The 22,284-nt window shown below is 40.8% G+C and overlaps 1 protein-coding gene across 10 annotated transcripts in view; it reads right to left on the reverse strand.

Annotated features, from left to right (window-relative positions):
* SPTLC3 (serine palmitoyltransferase long chain base subunit 3) overlaps positions 1-22,284 on the reverse strand; it is a 175,073-nt gene that overhangs the window by 14,430 nt on the left and 138,359 nt on the right. For all 10 annotated transcript variants that reach the window (XM_080588398.1, XM_080588394.1, XM_080588395.1 and 7 more), the window contains 3 exons: positions 12,845-12,950; positions 5,319-5,538; positions 3,056-3,182 (listed from right to left, as the gene is read on the reverse strand). In XM_080588398.1, coding sequence (XP_080444524.1) covers positions 3,056-3,182; positions 5,319-5,538; positions 12,845-12,950 — 453 coding nt within the window. The remainder of the gene's footprint in view (positions 1-3,055; positions 3,183-5,318; positions 5,539-12,844; positions 12,951-22,284) is intronic.

Here is a 22,284-nt window from a genome sequence, read left to right on the forward strand (position 1 = left end):
GAGGAATGACAGTCTTTTTTTTATTTCTGCGAGAAAAGTACAGCCTGAAACATACTCGTTGTGGATAATTTCCAGCTAAACAGTTTAGGTTTGATGTTTTTTTTTTTTAAGTGTTAAACCATACCATCTTTGTAATTAAGCTGTATCCCTTGTGTACATATATGTCTATTCATATTCTGTAGTCATGCATCCAATATGCTGATCCTGTCTTGGAAATGTATGCCATAATTGACTTTCCAAACAACCATATTCTTAATAATTGAAAATAAAGGAAGAAAACACGGGAGAGCAATCATTCGGATACACACCGGGATAAAGCACAAACATTATCTCTGCATTTCTGGCCTCTGGCATTATCCACTATATAATTTCAACTACCCTACTCTTTCATAAATCAGCTGCTTAACAGATCTGTGGAGAATAACTGTCAGAAAATGCAAGAGAATGTAAAAGCATGATATCTGGGAAAATAAGAGAAGACTGTGTGAAATAATAGAAAATACAGAATAAAGACTTTTCAGAACAGCAACTTAAAAGACCAAATCAATCTTCCTTCCTTTGATTTTCTATTTACCTATGAAGGAGCCAGTCATGAAGTTCACATACAAGAACAAGCTGGGTTAACATATTTTTCATCCTTTTACTTCAAACTCTTTTCAAGAAGCACCCTCTAGATAACACGTAACTTTTTAGCAAACTGTATTTTCATTCTTTTCCAAAACTTTGTCCGTATTTTCTGCAAGACTCCCTCCCCTACAGGAATGACCTGTGGAGGACAGGCCATCAGGGCAGATGTCCTTATGAAGGATTCCGCCAATTGTCCTTTGGGAGAGAATGCCATCTGAAATAAATTGCAAAATAAACTCCCTTTACCGATCATTTCCACAGAGGATTCATTATCACCCTGTGGTAATTCTGGTTCACTTGAAACTTCACTACCAGGTGTCTGTGCTACATGGCTCATGCTCTTACGAGGACAACTCACACACAGAATTCACCATTTTCCATAACAGCAGACCAGAAGAACTCAGTCAAGACCACCATTGTCCTTGGAAACAAAACTATCTAAGAAGATAGCTTTCTCTCTTCTCTTCCTCTCTTCGTCTTCATCTTTCTGTATGCCAAAGCAGCACTGTAGTGTGGTCCAGCACAACATTTTTTTCCTGTGTTTTGGTGTTGCTTTTTTTTTTTTTTTTTTAGTCAGCAAGACAGCCTAATGAAGGAAGGCCCACATGAAAGAAAAACCAATAGTCTAAAATAATGAGTCTGGCTCAGAAGGACAAGAAGCATTTTTAGACATCATAGTCAGTTTGCTAGCCTTTGTGTAATACTCTAAGTTGTGATATATGATTTATTAATTTGTTCTTCTATTCATTTGCATTTCATATTACCAGACAAATTTTAAAGAACTGATAGAACACTAATTTATTTAATAAAGCATTTGTAGGAGACTTTGTTTGTGCACAAATAAAAACATTATGTTATTAAAGAATACTGTTTCTAAAAGAGAAAACACTACGACCTCTTTAGCCCTGAGAGAGTCAGACACGCACGGCTTAAAAGGCTGTATTGAACCAAGTTCTTCTATTAGCCTGCACTGAACTGCATGCAGAATCACGCTAGCTGAAGGTCATTTGTAAGAGGCTTTGAAGGTTTGGTAACGCTCTGCATGTTTAATATTTTACACGCGGCGTCTAAGACAGCCCTAAGCATGTAGCTGATGGGAAGGCTCAGTGTAAGGCTGCCCTCTGACGGCAAGCATTTCCTATAGCAAGTGCAGGGAGTAGCACAGCAAGACAGGCTGCACACACAATCCCCAAGGTAGAAGAAACGTCAGACATGGTCTCTTAGAACCAACAGGATGTAGACATCAGCATACATAACCTTGACCTTTCAACCCGCAGAGTGTAACAACAGTTTCCAACTTGACTTCTCTGTCGAAATGACAAAAGCATCATTTCCTCGTTGTCTACATATTGCACTGGAGTTTGGCTGCACTTTGTTGCTGGACTCAGCAGAATTTGGCACTGGGACTGGATTCTCTATCCCTCCTTTTCTACACGGAAGTCTCAGAAATTCTGGCCTCAGTGTAAGGCTGTGATAAACATCTCAATAGTCTTGTGTCTATCATGGCTTAAAACCACCCTAGGCCACTGCAAGAGAATAGTGCAGAGCAGCATCACGTGGTCTTACACCCTCTTACGCATCCTTTTTCCTTTTCATTCCCACCTTACTCCCAGCAGAACATATCAGGGAGGTCTAACACAGAATGACTCTGTTAGTCCTATGCAAGGTAAGAAAAAACAACACAGTGCTGCTGGACCAGTATAAAAGAGACTACAATTCAGAGCAAAATCTGTGTCTTCATCTATATGTTACGCAATGAAGTGACCCACAGGCATGCCTAACAAAAACTATATAAATTCAAAAAACAAAAACAAAACAACAAAAACAACAGCTTTTCTGTGAGGTAGGACTTAACCCATTTTTTTGGGTGAGGGACAAAACAGTCTTCAAAACTAGTTTCAGGACACTATACCTAATGCCTGAATAAAGTGAGAACTATCGTAATCATCTTCTCATACCGGTATTTAATGTACAATACCCACGTTAAAATTCTGTGCCAAGCTTGGGATGCTTGCAGTTTTGAAGGTTCACACCTAGAAAGAAGCTGAACAGGCAGCACCTTGCCCATTCATGAACGTAAGTCCTTCTAAACACCTCCTTCAATGTCAGACAATCTATTCAAAGGGCAATTTATGTACTTTTCCAAGTTGCTGCTGCAAATCAGAGGGGACTGGTGACTATGGGTGGTAGCTTGGTGTCAGAATTCAGGAATATTTCCACCTCTGCTGCACGTGAATGAGTGTAGAAAAAGTACAGTTGATAGCACTTGGAAATGTGATGATCTGGGTATTAATTGTACAGTAGAATGATTCCCTTTGGATTACATTACTGTACCAGTTTGCTGTTGGATGACCTTTTGTGTGCACCTGTACACAGCAGATGCACTGGTTGTAATTGAAATACATGCAAGTTAAAGAGGGTGGCTTACCTTGTGTTGTTCCGTCTAGTCCCATGAGACATTTCATTGCCCTGATGATTTGCTCTGCCACAGGTGGACACATAGATGTGGCGTACACAGCACTGTGAGAATGAGTTCGTAAAAAGTCCACAAGGTCCTTACACAAGCAAAACAAAGTATGAATGAGCTTTGAGGTGCCCAAATAGCAGATCTCCCTCTTAACTACTGCAGAGTGAGAACATGCAAAAGAAAGAGGTTTCACCAGTTATTGGTTTACTTTCTTGGCTGCTACTGTTAATACGCAGCCTGAAGAAATATCAGGCAGGTGCAAGTACTTTACAATTTAAGTGGGGCAATTACAGCTGAAACAAAGCTCTGGAACAGAACACTGTTTATGTGCTGAAACTTATTATAAAGGAGCCAAAATCATTTAAAGACCAACAAACAACCAGCTGCATTTAAAATACCTCTCAGTCCATCTCTGAGCGGGAATGAATTAAAACCTACATGACAACAGCAGAGTTGCTCTGCCCCAAGACCTAACTCAGGAAAAGCAACCTTACTGGGATCTATATTTGTCTATTAGCATATACATTTCTTAGAACTGAAGCTTTCCATCAGTGTGGCAGGTTCTGTCACGTTATAGTCAGTATAGGTGCTTTAACATTTCCTTGTATAAGCAAGAGCACAATCTGTGGTCTCAGCAAAAGCATTGCTGTACTGTAGGCATATCTAAAGCACCAGCAACTCTCCTGAATGCAGGGATAGGGGAGGAATTCAGAACTTGCTTAGGACTATCATTGCTATGACAACTCCTATTTCATAGTGCAAATTGCAGAGAAACTGTCACCACACTAAAAGCTAAATGGATTTTAGTGAGAAAGGGGTGATGCCTGCTTGGAAATGGCCTTTGATTAAAAAAAGGAAAAAAAAAGACAATGGTACAAATTATTACCAAAAACCAACCATCCAAACAAAAAACACCATGTATGAGTCTATGCTGTAACTCCAGTGCTAGGGAAAAAGATTTAGCTAACTTCATATACATTATGCATTGCTCCATTGCAATTGTAATCCTAAAGGTTTAACCAAATAGCTGAGAAGGCATCTGTGCTCTTACTGACACAGCAAAAAATGCCACAGTGAGATTCTGGTGGCAGAAATGAATGCAGGTGAGAAGCTGCCACCAAGGCCCAGAAGCCTGAGGCAAAGCTTAGTGATAAACACAGGCATGAGAAGAGCGACCACTTTCATTTAAGAAAACTTCCTAGGGTTATACAATAAGACCTTTTTTTTCACAGGTCTTGGCTTCCCCTCATTTCTAGCTATGTTAGCCATATTGTCCTTCATAAAAGCTGAATTTTCAGATACAAATTCAGGAAGCAAACAAAACAAAGTCGATTCCTTATGTTTTATGATAGTCTGTGTTAAGATGAACTCCCCCCTGAAGATGGTGAAAAATATACACTATGTATTTTCTTATATCCATTTTGTCCTACTCAAGTGCTACCCTTATTATTACTATCCTGACAGCATCCATATGGACTGTCTAAAAAGGCTTCCTACTCATTTAGCAATCTACTTAAGAAATACATTCATGGAGTATGAAGAGAGTAAACAATCAACAACCACTTCATATCTCTGCTAAGCAACAAAAATGATGACATTTCACAATGGCACTGATTATACTTTCTCTTCTCCTACACTCCTAGTTAAAACAAGCTCAGCTCTACTTTTCGTCGACATCTGTTGTTGACAAGAAAATTGTTTTGTTATTTTGTTAATGTAAACAGAGCAATTGAGGACACAGATTTTACTATTGCAAAAGGCCCTCAGTAAACCCTCTTTCACCATCCTCCTAAAAAAATGCAACTATGACAATCCACAACTGTTCAGGAATTTTATTATCAGTGGATGAAACTGTGGCTTTAATCTCTCAATATTGCTCCACATGCTGTTTACAAATGTGAAATAAAGTAACAAGCAGTCTGCATGCAAATTAATGTAGTGAAGTATATTTAGCCAACCACAAAGTGTCTAAACATTTCCAAGACAAACAACAATCATCAGGGTGGCACGGAAATACCCTGCCCAAGCAAATTACATAATACGAACATGAGACAAAAATAAGAAAGTCTGACTGTTTGATGTGCATTTGGGATCCAGACAAAAGTGGTACTATCTTTAGAATTGTGCTTCTGTAAAGCAGTCTATATGAAAAGATAATAAAATATATCACACAATAAGAAGGTACTTTTCCTCCCCTTGATGTTAAATGTGTGTTTTCTTTTACCTTTTTGCCAGCTATGTATCCTCCAGCTGCACCAAAGCTCTTTGTGAACGTTCCCATTAGTACGTCAACATCATCAGGACTCATACCGAAGTACTCCACAACTCCTCGTCCTGTTGCTCCCACTGCACCGATGCTGTGAGCTTCGTCCAAGTAGAGGTAGGCTTTGTATTTCTTCTTCAAGGAGACTATCTCTGGCAGGCGCACAATGGACCCTTCCATGCTGTGGAGGAAGAGAATTATGGATAAACAACAAATATGGCACCACCCTCTCTCCTTAAAATACGGCCAGAAAACAGACATTAATTGCATAGCAGACTTTCCTCCATGGAAGATCTTCTGCAAACTCACTTTATATTTACAAAGAAATATTGCAAACTTCTCACAACTGCAGGTGAATATAAAACAGTCAACCAGTTTTATAATTCCAGCAATGAAGAATAGTTAAAAAGTTCTTGTATATTTCCAAATTGCTAACAGAAAAGAGAAGGAAAGGTATAAAGTAAGGGGGAGATATCCATCCAAAGCAACATACTACATTTCACTACAAAAAAAATAATACTGTAATGAATTATAAGGAACTGCTATAATTCACAGTCTGGTCCTTTCTTACTTCATCCATCTTCTGCTACTGTGGTGATATCTGGGGGTAACAGCTTTAGAGAAAAATTACCCCAGTGCAGAGGAGTTGGGTCTAACATATATCAGATGGCCCACACGAAATGCATGGACAGTGCGATAACTCAAAGCACCCCAGTCTTTAGAGTGGAGAGAATCAGGGATTAGAAAAGGTAGCTCAAATCTACTCTTTACAATTGCTGCTCCTGTTTTTTTTTTTTTTTTTTCCTCCAGGAAATGCAGCCTGCTGCCTAGCACTCAAAAGGAAAAACAAGTTTCCATTCTTTTTCTATTTATGTTCTTACAGCCATGCAGGATGGAAATATTCTAAACGTGTACTAATGGCGTGTAGAGAGTTCTAGAAATAAGAAAAGATGATAAATCTTTTGTACTGTTGGTAATCACATCAGTAAGTTAGAAGGCACAGAGGAGCTGTATAGCAAAATGAAAGCCCTGGGAGACATAAGAAATGCACTCTAATCCTATAAAAATGAAGTATCAATAGAATTGCTGTGAAGACTATTATGTCTTGAAAACCTTTGTGAGATGACTAAGGCTACGCTTGGATACGCTCTGCTGCACTCAGCATTCATTTCATAATGAGTTAAACATGTTCTCTTCACTAGCTCTAGTGAGCAGGTCTTTAAATGCTAAGTACTTCCTATCAAACGCAAAGTGAATGCGCCATGTGCCAGGAAAAGCAGTGCTCTGTGGCTACTACCTAAAGCGTATTCAACTGCATGTGCTACAAGAGCTTCAGATAGGCAGAAATGTCAAGTTTGTTCCCAAATGGCAAGTGAAAAAAGAGCAGTGTCATCAGCATAATTTCTCAGCAGTTTTTTGATCCTGGACCGGTGACTTTCACAGATTCTTTTCCTTACACTCAAGCTGCACTGTGCAGCAAGAAAGGGGCAGGAGGGGCTTTGGACACTTGGGACAATACTGACAGTTTTTGCCCTCCTTTTCATCCTTTGGTCTCCTGAGTAAGCTCGGAAACAGCCTGGTTTTGAAGGAGATATTTGTTCCCTGCCCATCGGCAAGCCTGCATGAGTTTGAAAGACCAGCGCTGGGGAGCAGCCAGGGACACAGGTTGCCTGGGCTGTTCAGGCTCAGAGAGCCTGGCTGCGTGCACCTGGATGCACATTTTTGGCCATCAGGTGACTGCTGGCAAATCTTGCCTAGCCCTAAAAGAGGCAGCTATGGGTGTGTGTATCAACATCACTGTTGCTTGCAGCAAAGGGTGGACAGGCTTGTGCTGCAAGCTCCGAGGACTGAGCTTTCCCTCCTGTCACCCTGTGCTGGGGACAGAGCCGCTCCAGCAGCCAAGTGGCACTTGACAGCTCAGGGAGAAGGAACTTGAACCACCACAGCTATTTTCCTAATGAGTACAAGGACAGAGCCCGCAGTCCTCACATAACCCAGAGTCAAACTATTAGTCAGCTAAAAATTATACCGAGCCACTGGCTGTGCTGGGGCATGCAGCATCCTACATGCTAGGGAGGGCAGCTTTTGGCCACCTGGTCAGCTTGTAGGCTGGCTGAGTGGTCAGAGAGCAAGTGTGGGGCCGAGGAGCTCCTCTGTAGGAAACGAACAGGCATCCCACCCTGCGCCTTCCAGCAACAGCTGGGGAGACCAGCTAGACAGAGAAGGAGAATTACAGTTTTTCCACATTTACATAGGCATCACAGCACGCTGGCTTATGGAGATTCAGGTGGGAGATAAAGCATTTAACTTCAAAAAGAGCAAAAATGGTAAATTAAAAATACAGAGCTTATGCAAACACTGCATATTTGCCATTTTCAGTGATGAGTTAGTGCTTTTTAAAGATGCCTGCTGACACAAATGTTGCAATAATTGACAGAGATCCTAACATGGCTTTGAAACATCCTTGGAATAGGTAAAGCCCTGATGGCTTCAGGTACATTTTCTGTGCTGCCATTTGAACTGGCCTCCATCCTCCTGATGGCAGAGATGAAAGCTGTTTCTGTGCCTACCCAGTTCTTTGATTCTTGGTCATTTGACCCTGGGAGATGGCTTGTGATATGAACATCCCTCTGTTTAGAATTGCTGCAAGATAAAACTTGCTTCGTATATCCCCTTGGGTAGCCCAAATGGAAAGTTTACTGAATCCTTCAGTAAATATTGCTGTCAACTGAGTTTAAACCAGAGAACCAGAAGTGAACTGTAATCTCTCTGTCTCAGTCTGGCTGCGTCACTTTTACAAAGCTATTGATCTGTTTCCAGATCTGCTCAAGCACACAGTGCACGTCTAAAGAGCTGTATGCAGATGAACGTAAGCTGGCTTTGCCCAGGCCAGACATAAGCATTATGTGGTATTACATCCTGTCTCACAGTAGAAATTATTAGCTTGGCTGCAGGGATATACAGCTTCTAGATTGCAGCTGACCCTCACCTCCCTTGCTCAGAGAGTGGCAGAAGAGCTTAAGCATGCATTCATTTTGAATCTGCTTCCAGACATGAGGAGCTAACCCAAAATTTGGGGAATCAATTAATTTTGAGGCTTGGTTCAATCCCAACAAACCTGAGATCCTTCCTGATGCAGCTGATGAATTCTAGACGCAGGTGCGTTGAGACACAGGAGGTGTGTATTTGTGCTGGTCACCTCTCCTGGAATACAGACTTGCTAATACTGGCAGTTTTTTTCCTTTTCTTTTTTTTTTTGAAACTTCTCAGGAAAAGAGCTTTCTACAACCTACTATGTTACAGTAATTTGAAAGTTTTTTTTTTTTTTTCTGTCAGAAAAAGTGATTTACCAATATTCAACCTATCATCTTCATAATTGCATCACTCAACTTCCCTAAACTTGCCTTATAGTATCACTGTCCTTTCAACATTTGACAACTTGTCTGTTTACTATCAGGCTAGTTTGCATTTGGGAAAATCTCTTTCTTTCCTGACCTATTGCTCCCAAAATACATGCACTGCATTTTAATATTTACTTTAGGGATTTTTTTCTCATATAAACCTTGGACATTCATGCTACAATCTCCGTTTTGTAGTTTAGAGCAATAGTTTAGGGAAACCCTCTAACGCTGCCCTCAAATACAACCCCATACACTGAAATGATAGAAATGTTAACCTTTAATGCTGGTCCCTGGCCAAAGACATTAAATGTTACCCCATTCTTTTCTGAAGTCCTGTCATCTAATCCCAGGAAATAAAAAATAACCCTGATAAATTTCTTATGGTATTGGCACTGAATCCCCAGGAACTTCTAGTGCACATGAAAAGGCACTGGATAATATCCAATTGATCAGAGAGCTATTTTCTGAGCTGGAAGGAAATATACCCAAATTAAATTAAAAGCAGGGGAAAAAAATCTGTTTCGATCAGTTTCTGGTGCCCCATAACTCCTGCCCTCGTCCTTAGCCTATCTGACTCCTAGGTAAATATGTGTGCAAGAGAGCAGAAGTCTACCACAAACCGTGTAAGAACACTGTAACTGATTAATCCTGAACTGGAAATGGTAGAAGCCAAGAAAAACATTAGCTGGATATTTAAATAATAGAAATATGATTTCGCAAGTCACTTTAATTTATGCCCTGGACACTGCCAAAACTTGTTCATGCTTTTTGTACTGAAGATTGATGGCTGGATGGTCTCTCTGTTTGGAATGAAAATGAAATATATTTGCTCCTAGGCTAGTCCAATTTAAGAACTAGCTTTCACTAGTAGTTACATTTACTTCTGATGATATTTTTTCTTTTTAAGATGCTAGAGACATTAAAAAGCAAACAATCATATACTTATCGCTATTTATTTGACATGTAGCTTGGGTGCTTCCCAAGTCAAGGGGCCAATTCTGCCTTTGGTTGTAACCGAGCAAAATCTGTGGCTTATGGTTTCAAACGCAAGTCTGATTTCCAGAAATGCTCATGTTGGCTAACAACGACCCTTTTCAAATTTTGCCAGCTGGTAACTCCAGGCATATGAGCAGAGTAAACACTTTAACATACCCCTAATGCAAACAGAAGGCAAAATTTTTTCCATATCATCGACTTCACCGTATTACAACGATTGTGTCCCATTTAACAATATTTATTTAAAATAGGAAAGCTTAGCATTTCTTTTGCATCTCTGGAAAAGGCATTTCTATAAACACTTGCCAAGCCAAACTTGCAAGTCAAGATATTTTAACTTGGAGAATGGCTCTGACCAAGTTATTTAAATTCTGTATTAGTTGTCCCCAGAGCAAAACTTCTTTAAGTCCTGGGGAGGGAAAAAAAAAAAAAAAGAAAAAAAAGGCAATATTAACTGTTTTAAGAAGAATACGTTAACAAAAGTCTGCCTCCTCTTAAATCCTCTAGATGAATGTTGATTTGGCATCTGACAAATCTGCAAGAGAATTAACATTAGCCATTATTGGGGTTGGAAAATTTTAGTCCTTCTAAAATCAGGGGCCAAGAAAGGAAAGAACATGTGCACAAAAAAAGTAAGAGCACTTCTAATATGTCTTTCTCCAGCTTTTTCTTTTGCATTTGAAATGTTACTAGCTACTTAGACTACATGGCTGGTGAATCTGTTCCCAGCCGCTCTGTAAGGACAGACCAGCTGCCTGTGTCTTGGGTTGGCAGCGATGGCAGGGATATGGCACGGTGGGGTGTGGAGGCATTCTCCCTCAAGTCAGAGCAGATTTGCTTTGCAACCAAACCACAATCTTCAATTTCTGATCTGCTTAGACTAGGAAAACAGCTAACCAACCAACCTAGCTACTGCTGGAGCTTGTTCCAGTGACATTAGAGAGCTGAACTTTGTGGGTTTATTTATTTATTTACTTTATGCCTTTCACAAATATTGACATTCAGGACATGAGTGGTCTTAAAACTGTTCAGCTCTTTAGAGGTGAGTGTGATATAAATGAAGTAGAAACAAAGAAGCATAATATCTGATTCTGTGTGCCTGATATTTCTCTAGCAATCAGAAGGAAGCAACATACTAGGGCTGAGACTCTAAAGAAATAAAACATAATTTGATTGTCAAATCCCATTGAAAAGTGGTGACTTATGAACTGTTATGTACCACCACCAATTCCTCTCTAAAAAGTTCCTTTTTGGTGTGGTTATCTAAGGTTTAACATGTTTGTATTTCACATCCTAACAGATGGATCTGCAAACTTTTGAGAATGAAATCTTCTTTGAAAATCAATAGCAAAAACTAAAGCAATACAATGCCCTATACCAAATATACATCTGGAAATACAGCTGCGAGTATTGCAACTATCTGACAGTGGGTTTGTCCCACTGCTTAAATGGATCTATGCCTCTGTGGTCACCAATCTACTGTCTCCCTCCCTAGTGGTCAATATCCAGAGCAAAGGATTTAAAAGTGAAAAAAGCTCAGCAGCTGGAGCATTTTCTGCAGGCCATGTAACTGATGGGAGTATTTGTCAGTAAAATGTTGGTGGTCCACTTAATTTCTGTATGATCAAAGTCCTTAAATCTGAGCTTTCTTTTAGTAGTGCCAAGCTATGTTTATTTGCAGTTTTGCTCTGTTTATTCTGGTTGAAAGGGGACGTTCAGCCTGCTTTGGATCAGCTGACCTGTTTCAGCTCTGAGTGACAGGTGTTTAGATAAGGACTGATTTGTTCTCTTTGCAGATGGAAAATGTTAGGTAAAAAGAAAGTGCTGATTACTATGAAGTTGTGATGACATGAAATTGTATAAGAGATCTTCTGAAAAAGACTGATCTGCTAAACTGCACTACCACTTCTCAATAAAATGGTGTGACTGTCCATCTGCAGCGACTATATTTCAGTAACACATGAAATAATCTCTGCATATAAAGTTTAAGGTTCTTTTCATAAACCATGTCACGTCCTGTGAACGATTGGTCCTGCCTCCCTTCTCTCTAGTGCTAGAGTTGCTACTCCTAAACCTATCCTTCTCCTACTCACCCCCTCTCATCACCTGCACTGTAGCCTTGCCTAGATCCCTGCTTCTTCAGCCCTTCCCTCCCCTTCAAAATCTCTAGCTCTCCCTGTGCTCCTGCTGGCCAGCTCCTTGCCCAACCTCTGAAGACTCCAGTGGCTCCCCCTCCGTGCTGTCCATTGGCCCCATGGCCACCTCCCCAGCAACCTACTTCTGACTTGAGCAGTTGCCAGGATGAAGCCCAAGGTGGTGAGCCTGGCTGGCGCCTCTGCTCTGCTGTCCAACTCTGGCGATGGTTTCTCCCTCTGGCTGGGTGTAAGATGCACCACTAGTGAACTGGAACAATCTGACTAGGAAGCTCGTTAATTACACTGATAATGATGTTACCTGATGATTCTCAGAGACACCTCCTTTCATTCAAATTCCTTCAGGGACTGAGGTTGAAATGAAATACCACTATGTAATTCTTTGAAAGTCAGTCTTGTTATTGTTTTTCCTGTTAAAGTTTGAGTCCATTATATCCAGCACTGATAACTGGAAAGGTGCTGGTATCACTTGGCCTGTGTTTAGTTTGAGGTATTAATTTCCAACAGCTGGGTAAGAACTGGGCATGCAGAAAAAACTTAACTAGGAATGACACAGTTGTCTTTTAATCTGCTAGTGCATAACACATAACTCTGGAAAACTCAGCTTTGCAAAACTCCTCACCCACTACAGCTCCATGAATTTTATCACATCTGTGACAACATACACCAGCTGATGATCTATCTTGCTCTCACAGTACATATCCTGCTCCACAGTGATTTTACTAAATCAACATTCAGAACAACACGCAGGACCTAACTGAAGTGAGTAATGCCACAGGGTACTAACTGAATGAAAAGTACCAGCTTTATAAGATCACTGAGGATGTTCTTGTAAACTCCATTCATTTCAGATTTCTTTCAGATACCTAAGTTGATGATCAATATATCATTCTGTCCTCAGAAATGATAGAGTACTGATGTTCCTAAACACACATACCTGTAAATGCCTTCCACAAGGATGATAATTTTTCTCCATGCTCTGCGGCTTCGAGGCTGGCCATATATTATTGCATCTCTTAGTAGCTTCTCGAGACTCTGCATATCTTTATTTAAAAATAAGTAAAAGGAAAAAGGAAAATATTAACAAAGATTTTTCAAATTAAATTTTTGTTTTTCTACCGGTTACTACTTTTTCCTACAGAAAAAGATCACATTAAAAAAGGTATTCTGAAGATAAAATTCCTTTGCTGGCAGGCAAGAACCAATAATTGATTTTATTTGCCTGAATGCAATCTTGTGATAAGTAGAGTTAGAAAATGCTTTCAGTTATGCACCCCTTCTGGGAAATTTCTAAAAATTCTTGGCACACATTTTTATTTAAAGACAAAATTTAACCACTTTGCTTAAGTACTGAGACTAATTGCAGCAATTCTCTGTAGGGGTTGCTGATACTCATCATATCGCAAGGCTTTTGAATAGGAATAGGGAATATTCAGTTGCTTTCCAGCATCACCAAAGGCTCATGAATCACATGCACTGCTTCAGCAAAAGCTTGAATCAGGCTGCATGAAGCACATCAGGATAGCAGCAAGAAAAATCATGTCCTTCTCAGGAAGAAAAGCCAGCAAAAGACTGTTGATGAGAAAGGGAGAGACAAGTGGGTACAAGTACGCAGCATGGATATGCTAATTAGATGCCAAAATACTTGGAACTGGCAAGACCTTGATATAAGGAGGCCTGGAGCAATGTTAGAAATTTACCTGCTTTCTCAAGGTCTAAGTGCAGATAATCTAATAAAATGCTGAAAAGAAAGCCACTGGAGTTTTCAAAAACATAGAAGAAAAAAATCACAGGAACAAGAGTCAGATCAAAATGTGACTCAGTGCAGAGCTGAAATCAGTGTTCTGGTGTCTGCACGTGGATGAACTCTCTTCAGAATGAATTACAACGGTACTTTTCAGGAATCTGAACTGACATTTCAAAACATTTTCAAAGAACATCTTACAGAGGCTCACACTACCCCATGGAATGCTGGAGATCAGCTCAAAGTTTTGGTTGGGAAAATGAACGGCATTTTTTCCTGATATAACCCCACCTTTTCAGCAACACATCTTTAACCTAGTTACTGTTACCTCAAATTGCAAAAAACTAATCTTTAAAATATAATTCTTCCAGCTGAAGCAAATAAACCTTAGTTATATTAAAGTTGACCTACAGCCTGGTTTCCACCTGACTGGAACCAGGTGGTTTGCACAGTACCTGTCCATCACGAATAACCTGTGAGCTGAGAGATGGCCAGGATATGACCTGAACCCTTACACTTTGGTACCTTGATGTTTGCTGAGGTCCTGGTCTCAGTGAAAGGTGCGTTTCTCAGAACAATCTGTGCCACTCTGCACCTTACAGTGTAATCTCTTGACCTAGCAAGACTTTGCTATAACTTACACAGCACAACACATAAATGATAAGCCCTTATTTCAACTGTGCAATCACCTGCACAACTGGATGGGTTCCCAGATGGAAATGCTTTTATGGATAACGCAATGCAGACAGCACAGTTTCCACTAGATGGCAATAAAGGAAATAAAAGTTCTTTGGTGCTTTAAAAAGGGAATTTATAACCCCACTGAGCATGTTTCGTGAAAGAGAGCTGCTCACCTTCTCTTCTGGGTAGATAATATTCAGAAATCCTTTTCGGTTCTGAGAATTAAAGGACTCCGCAGAATGACAAAGTTCATGGTTTACAAAAACGAGGTAAGATATTCAGTCTTGAACTCAAATTTAGGCACCTCCTTTTCTCCCCTGAATGTAATTGTCTTTGTCATCTAAATTCCTTTGGGACTTTTGAAACTCCCCTCTGAATCATGCAGGGTGCTTCAATTCAGTATTCTGTCTACTTGTCAGTCCAGATTTTGGAAAAGTCAGCTTACCAAACCTCTAAGCTGAAATCACAGCTTGAAAATTCAGTTGTTTTCACGTAAGTCCACCAAAAGAAAGAGGAGAGGGTAGAGAGTTATGAAACATATATCACTTTTTTTTTTTTTTTTTTAAAAAGCTATTTGAAAAAGTACATGGATGTGAATAAATCCTCTGTCCCAATGAGTGTAGAATGCAGGACTGCAGATGTAGAAGAACCTCTCCAAGGCAGGAGCTTGCCTGACTTTACCCACGACAGTTCTGCTGAAGTTAAGGACATGCCTGCTTGCAGGATCAGGACTATCTCACTCTGCTTTTAATGTCTCGTTCTGAAAAACACATATGGGTGACTTTCTTAAGCCTGTAACAGCCAACACATAATTTGCTTAGGTGCAAATGAATTTTTCTGAACCTTTTACTCTGTACTTGTAGTATTTCATTTGAAAAGGGGGAATTGAAAGGAGAAGAAAATCGATTGCCTTTAATCTGCCCTCCAGAAGACAGCTTCTGTTATTCAGAAAAAGTAAATATGCTTTCTGTGTGCATGGACTTTCCAAACAGTGGGATGTATTCAGTTTCAGGAAATAGTGCAACCCCAGATGACTTTCTTCTACCAAATTATTTGGCCATTAAATATGGTTAGACTGGGGGAGGGAGATGTTGCACAAGTCCATCTTGAATAACCAGTTATGGGGAAAATAACTGTCCTTCCTCATTTGACCATCACTAGCCCAGACTTTTCAGTGGTAGAGGCTAATGACCGTTCACCAGGCCCAGGAGGTGGTGGTAGGAATTTCACTTGGTTAATTACTCAAAGCACAACCAAACTTATCCTTGCCTCAGTTTCCACCTTATCCCTTTGAAATATTGTTTGGATTTAGAGGATAAGGTTTCCTAAGCAGGGACTGTGGATCACTGCAGTTTTTAGAATTTAATAGAGACTTGCACAACCCTTGTTTGGGATCCTTCAGAGTTACTTCAGCAGAAATAACACCACAAACTGCCAGTGGGTCAAGGCGAGCCTGGACCTGGGCGGGCTGTGTGTCATGCTGCCTCCAGTGCAGGTGGGACTCCAGGCTCCTGCAAGGGCCCCTGCCTTCTCCCAGGCACGATGTGCCTCCTCCTCACAGGTAGACACGGTGTCTCCACCCCTCAGCCCCACATTACAGTGCTGGGGACATCATCACCATTCCTCTGCGTGGGCTGAAAACCTCCTGCGTGATGTCAGCCGAATCCTTTTTAATTACAATAAAAAGGCTCCCACTACCCTTATCGCATTCTCCTTTCCTTCCTATTGCACTTGCCACTCTCATTGTCAGTTTCTCACATTTTGCACTCTTGTGCAAGTTGTTCATGCAGACACTGTGGCTACCTGCCCCTTCCCAGTCTCCCACGCAACCAGCTCCCCACTGCTGCAGCTTCTGCCTCTCCTCTCTTGCTCTCCCCCCACTGATACCTTTCCTGGTCACTGTCCTCTCATTGGTGACCCGAGTGCCTAGCTCTGATGCTGCCCCTCCTTCCAAATCCCTAGAGCAAAGAGAAACCACTGCAAGGCTTTCAGTGATCTAAACGTCACCTGTGGGACTGTAAAAGTGAAGTTTTCAATTTTCATTCTAGTGAAAACTAGACTTTGAAAAGTCTCTGACTGCTGGCACAGCTCTGAACAGAAAGAGTGTCCTTGGAGTCATTTGCCTGAAATCACGGCTTGGATTATTTTTGTTTGGAATGGTTGTGGGTGGTATAGGGAGATGGTAGATACCGCAGCCACAGCAACAGTCTTAGACTCCCCTCCTTAACCCCAAGAAATACACAGCTGGGTGTAAGCAAATAGCACTTGCTCAGGAAAAAATCCTGCTCACACGTGGCAAGTCAGACATGGCTTTTTCAAGTCAGAGAGGGCAAAAGCAGACACAGCACACTAGGAGCAGGATATACCAGTCTTCTCTCTGTGGCAGCGTCTGTATGTGTCACAGGGAAATACATGTCAAACTGGATTAGGCTGCGGTCGATCTATCTAGCGCAATAATCTTGTCTCTGATAGTGGCCAGAGGCTTCAAACAGGACAAAACCTTAGTGGTTAATGTGCCTTTCATCCTGCTCTGTAATAGCTAGAACAGAGCCCTCCCTTCTGAAATTCAAGGACCAATTACACCTCCAAAGAAAAAAAAAAAAACCACAAAAGGACCTGTCTCATATGAAGCCACTGCAAATTTTTTTTTTTACTAATACAGATTTTTGACTAATTTTTACTTATTAATTTCTCCCTGTTGTTTCCCCTCCACTTTATTTGTTTACTTGCTTAAAGGCATGTAACTGTATTCTCCCCCCCTCTTTTTTTTAAATTTTTAGCTAGAGAATATATTTGCACTGGAACATTAGGGCCTTCTGCTACCCTTTCAGTGTTAACTACAACTCCAGACAGCTGTGCTTTCTCTAAGGCATCCTTGTGGCACACACATCCAAACTCCAAAGCTTTAGTTTGACTGAGTGGACCAAGAAATGCCAGATCTGGAATAACAAATTCACTTGTTGTCCAAGCAGGAACGATTTTGTATGGAAACCTGAACAGCTCATGCCTGCATGACACATACCTGTTATCAAACACCTGAGCCGTGAGAACCCCCAAAAACCCTCACTGTTTTCACAACACTCCTGCAATGTCCATGAGGAGGAGGTAGGAATGTACCACCGTGATCCTCACTTTTCAGATGTGGATTCAAGCACCAGATTTGAGGTTAGATTTTCATCTACCCAGGGTGCTCGGCTGTGCCTCGCAACTGCCTTCCTTCCTCATAGTATCACTTACTCTGATTGCACATTGAAGTGCCTTTGCAATGAAGAGAACTGGAATTTTCTTTTCCCCTGTGGCCTGATTTCTGCGAGTAGTCACGACATTCTCACAGGTTGCTCAAGCAATTGCAAATCTAACCCTGAAAATGTGACTGCAATTTAGCTGCTTGATGCTATAAGGCAAAAATGCAGTAGAACAAGAAAGAACAAACAAATCCTAAGTCTCGTACAGCATGTCCTCATACAAGCTAATATGAACAGAATTCACCTGGATGTAGTTAGTCAGGAACACCCTCATCTGTTCACTGAATGAACAAAGATACGCTCTCACCTGACGCTAGTATACGGCCCAGAATTGCTGCGACAGAAAACCCTTGATAAAAATCGCAAACTGATTAATGGTTAGCTGCTTGGTTTTGGTTTTCAAGTTTTATTGGAAAGGTTAAGAGATTTTGGCAAATATTTATCCAAGAAAAAGGTCAGAGGTTCTGAAAAAGTGCTTTAAAACTTATGATATAAATAAAAGATTGTCTTAGAAATACAAAAACAACAGGCGGTAAGTCAATCTTTCCCAGGACTAGAAAACAAAAGCACCCACGAGTGTAACCCCACATAGTTGAAGGGACATCCACATGGGTCACTTGGGGAGGGTGGGAGAGGCTCTCCAGAGCACAGGTGTGGTAGGGATAACATCCTGCTGGCACACACCTAACCAAAGCCAGGCCACTACAGCCGCGGAGGTGGGGAGATGTCTTCGTCTCCTGCCCTCCTCCCACTGCACACTGGCCATTGGGCCGTGCTCATTGCACAGTTTCACTTCAAGGATGGAAATGCAGCTCTTTTCTAGCTTTCTAAACAAATCACTGCCCAGGAAACAAGGCCTGATACAAACCTTCTTAGTCAATCTGTCTGGAAAGGCAACCTATAACTCCTATCTATTAACCCAATCAATTCCATCTTAAACCTAGTCAGATTTAAAGCTCCTGCTACTGGGTTAAAAAAAATGTTCTAAAAGTATTATTTCTACAGAAGAATGTTGGGAATAAATAGAAAGGAAAAGAAAATGGAGAAAAGAGTGTTTATTTTTAAGCAACAAACATCCTAGTGATGTGGCAGGTGACCCCAAGATTGCCTCTGTACCTCAGCTCATTCCACTGGCAGCACAACCTAAGTGATACTCAGTGAGACTGGAAAAAGGCTGGCTGATGTAGAGCAGAAATTTTAGAAAGGCCTTGTTACTGCCCAAATGCCATGGAGATGGTGGAGGGGAGGTTTCAGTCTTTGCTATGACTACCTTCAGGAAACAGGAAAGCTGTGAGTCACCAACTGGCCTCACACGGCTGTGGGACTCTTCCTGAGTGTTGTGCTACCGTGCTGTCCCCACCTACAGGGAAAGATCCTGGTGCAAATCAGGCCCAACTGCACGGACATGTAACCCAAGGATCTCAGTTGTGATCCAATTGAATAAATAATAGTAATTAAAAAAGAACTGCTACCCCCACTCCTCAGAACAGGGGCTTCAGGGAGCAGAGCTTTGCTGCTAACATCCACAAAACCTCACAGATCCCTGGAGCAGAAATCCTTTAAAGGCCAAATACCTTGTGGCACACTGCTGTGACCCTGGCAGGGCGAAGACTAGAAATACTGCTAGTGAGAGCCCATAGGAAGGGGATGTTCAGTACTTCTCAGTTATAGGACTGGGGTATTCTCCTAAATTTCTCTCTCCTGGATGACCTGTAGGCATGTGCCTGTGCAGTTCTCTCAATCCAAGCCTGTAAATTCCTGTCTGTTTACAAGGAAGGGATTGTTCACCTGCAGTCAGGATGCAGGGCACATTCCTACGTCCAAATAAAAATAGATTTACAGATTCACATCTCGTTTTTGCTCTATTATTCACCTTAAGGTTTGAAAGCCTTCTCACCTACATAACAGCCTTTGAAAGATGAATGTGTAGCAATAGTAGATTTAAAATAGCAGTTTTTGCTCTATTTTCTGTGAAATACTTTTTGTAATAAAACATGATTTCCTATGATTTCTTTGAAAATAGTTTTACTATTATAAGGGGAAAAAAAGGAGGGGAGAGATTTACAGTGTTAGGGTTGTTAGAAAGGGAGGCTACCAGCACACACCTGTTCATGTTTTTGCACAATATTCAGGAAGCAGCTGGTTCAGAAAATATACCTTTGCTTTGCTAAATTGTTACATAATTATTCCTCCTCGTTTTGATAACCATTTATAATAACTGCATCAAACGTTCACACCTCACCTTTCTCCCAGTGTCTCTTCTATACATATGCAACTAAGGAAGTCAGAGCCAAAGTAAATATGTTCGAGGCAGCCTTATCAAAGGTATTACATAGCATTTCAAAAGAGGCTGATATAAGCAACAAGGAGCGTGGAAAGAGCCTGCTTACTCAAGCTGCATTCTAATAGTAGAAAGGTAACTTCAAAACCTGCTGCCTGATTTAAACTTTTTTTTTGTTTGCTTAATCTCTTGCACAGAAAGCGTGTCTCAGGCACCAGCGGTGGTACTGCCTGGCATCCCGTCTGTTGTCTGTAGCGCAGGGCAATACTGGGTCAAGTGGCATGCGAGTGGGACTCGGCACAGCTCCAAAGAAGATGAGCCAACTCATGCCAGCGGACAACTTGGCTCTGTACTTACAAGCCAGAAAGAAAAGCACATTAAGCCCTAATCCTCTTTGGGATAGGATTCAGATTTACTCTTTTCTTCTGCGCCTTGCTGGAAAATTGTTCCAACCACTCAACAAAGGGCCCTAGCCAAGCCTTTGACACAGTAACATCCTGCAGTTAATGCCAGGAGCCAAGCTCTTTAAAGGATCATTGATTTCTTTATATGAAAAGGCACACATCAAACCCCTCTCCATGGAAAGGAGGAGGTGGAGGGTATTGACCTTTTCTATGAGAATGCAGAGGAGGATTTTAAAAAGACAAAACGCATGACTACCTGATGCTGAAATTAATGCTTATCAAAGTTCTTCAGGTGATAACTCAAGGTACAAAGTTTTCTATTCATCCACAGGGCCAATTCAGCATAAGGAACCTTATTTTCTCATCAAGCAGTATGACACAGATAATGGCTTAATTCCTGTTTGTAAGCATGACAATGACAGTACTAACATAGTTGGACATTTTGGGCATGTGTTTGCACACCAGTATATATCCTGTATATCCATGAGTGAGAATAATCATCTGGGAGCACAAGCAACACAACTCTGATGTAACAAAACAAACAAGTACCTATTCAGCTGAAAAGAACCCTCCCAACATAAGAAGGTAGTTTAGGCTATGTATCCCCTTACATTCATTTGCTCTACTGACTTTTATTATACTACTCTGACACATCCATAGAGAACAATACTGTCTGCTTCATTTTGTGTGAAACTGCGCACCCTACACAAAGCCAGTCCTGCCAGATTATCATTTCCACTGCTCTCTTCCCCCAACACACATCCTATTTTCCCCAAAGCAAAAGGCTCATAAATGTATTTCTGCATATAATTTTAAAAGCTACAAAACAATGTTTTTTTCTTTGCTGATGATAGCAGGTGACAATTGTACCTGAAATGGATAGTATGACTTGACTTGTTCTTACAGATGTGGTCAAGGATATCTGAAGGATGTTCTGCTTCTCTTCCACAAAGTGCCAGGGGGATCCCACACACCAAGGTCCATCTGGCCCAGTATTTGTTCTCTGATGGTGGCAATCAGAGATCTATTTAGCCTGGGCGCTTTGTATGGTCATTTCCCCTCATTCTCCTCCATTAATCTCAACTGACATTTTAGGGATGTTAAAAGACACATCCCTGATGATTTTTTTTTTTTTAATATCCACATATGGATCTCTGGTTGTGATTTTTTCTAATCCCTTTTGAAGCTCCTGTCCATTTCCACAATCTTCTGTAGCAGTAACTTTTGTAAGTTTACTAGCTACTATTTAAAGAAGTACATTTTAAATCCTTTTAAAATTACCTTCGATCACTTTCATTAGGTGCTCCCAAGTAGTTTTCTTGGTTTTGGACAAGGATGATTTCTTGATGCATGACTCATGGGTATGATTAAATAAATAAATAAATGAAAGTAAGAAACTTTCTAACCATGGAAACATGGAGAGGTTCACAGTGGGCTGACAGAAAAAGCCAGAATGTGTGAAGCTTCTTCACACAAAGTGCTCTCTAAGTGCCACTTAGGATAAGACTCCAGGGCTACAAAATTGTGATGAAAAAAGATGTCACTCAAATTTCAAAGAGTATTTGCAAAATTTTCACAGTTTCATTTTGAAAAATAAGTTAAGCTGTTAACTCAGAAATAGCATACAAGACTGACTTTGGCAGATCAGATCTCTAACCTAGAAAACAATGAGCTTTTCCTAAGCAACATTGACTGGGCTTCCACTGATGTTTGCTGAGACCCTCAAAGGGACTGTCTAAATTTTCCAGTGCTGGTTTGATGCTTTTTGGACCAGTAACTATTATTTCTAGGGTCACACATTATTCACAAAAGAACATCAACTTTCATTTGGCATTAGCTCAAGTAAAGGCTGGTTGGTAACGGCTTCTTGGGAGAGGAATGAAATATTGAGGGATGGATAAAGACTGAATTTCTTAAAGTGAGAATGACAGCCCAAAGTGATGTCTTCACTGCTTGCCTAGCAGCTGAGAGAAATACACTCCTTAAACTGGAATGTTCTTTGAAATGCTGTGGGAAGCAGCA

Source organism: Anser brachyrhynchus (assembly GCF_964034855.1).
Source record: "Anser brachyrhynchus genome assembly, chromosome: 3".
NCBI classification, from domain to species: domain Eukaryota; kingdom Metazoa; phylum Chordata; class Aves; order Anseriformes; family Anatidae; genus Anser; species Anser brachyrhynchus.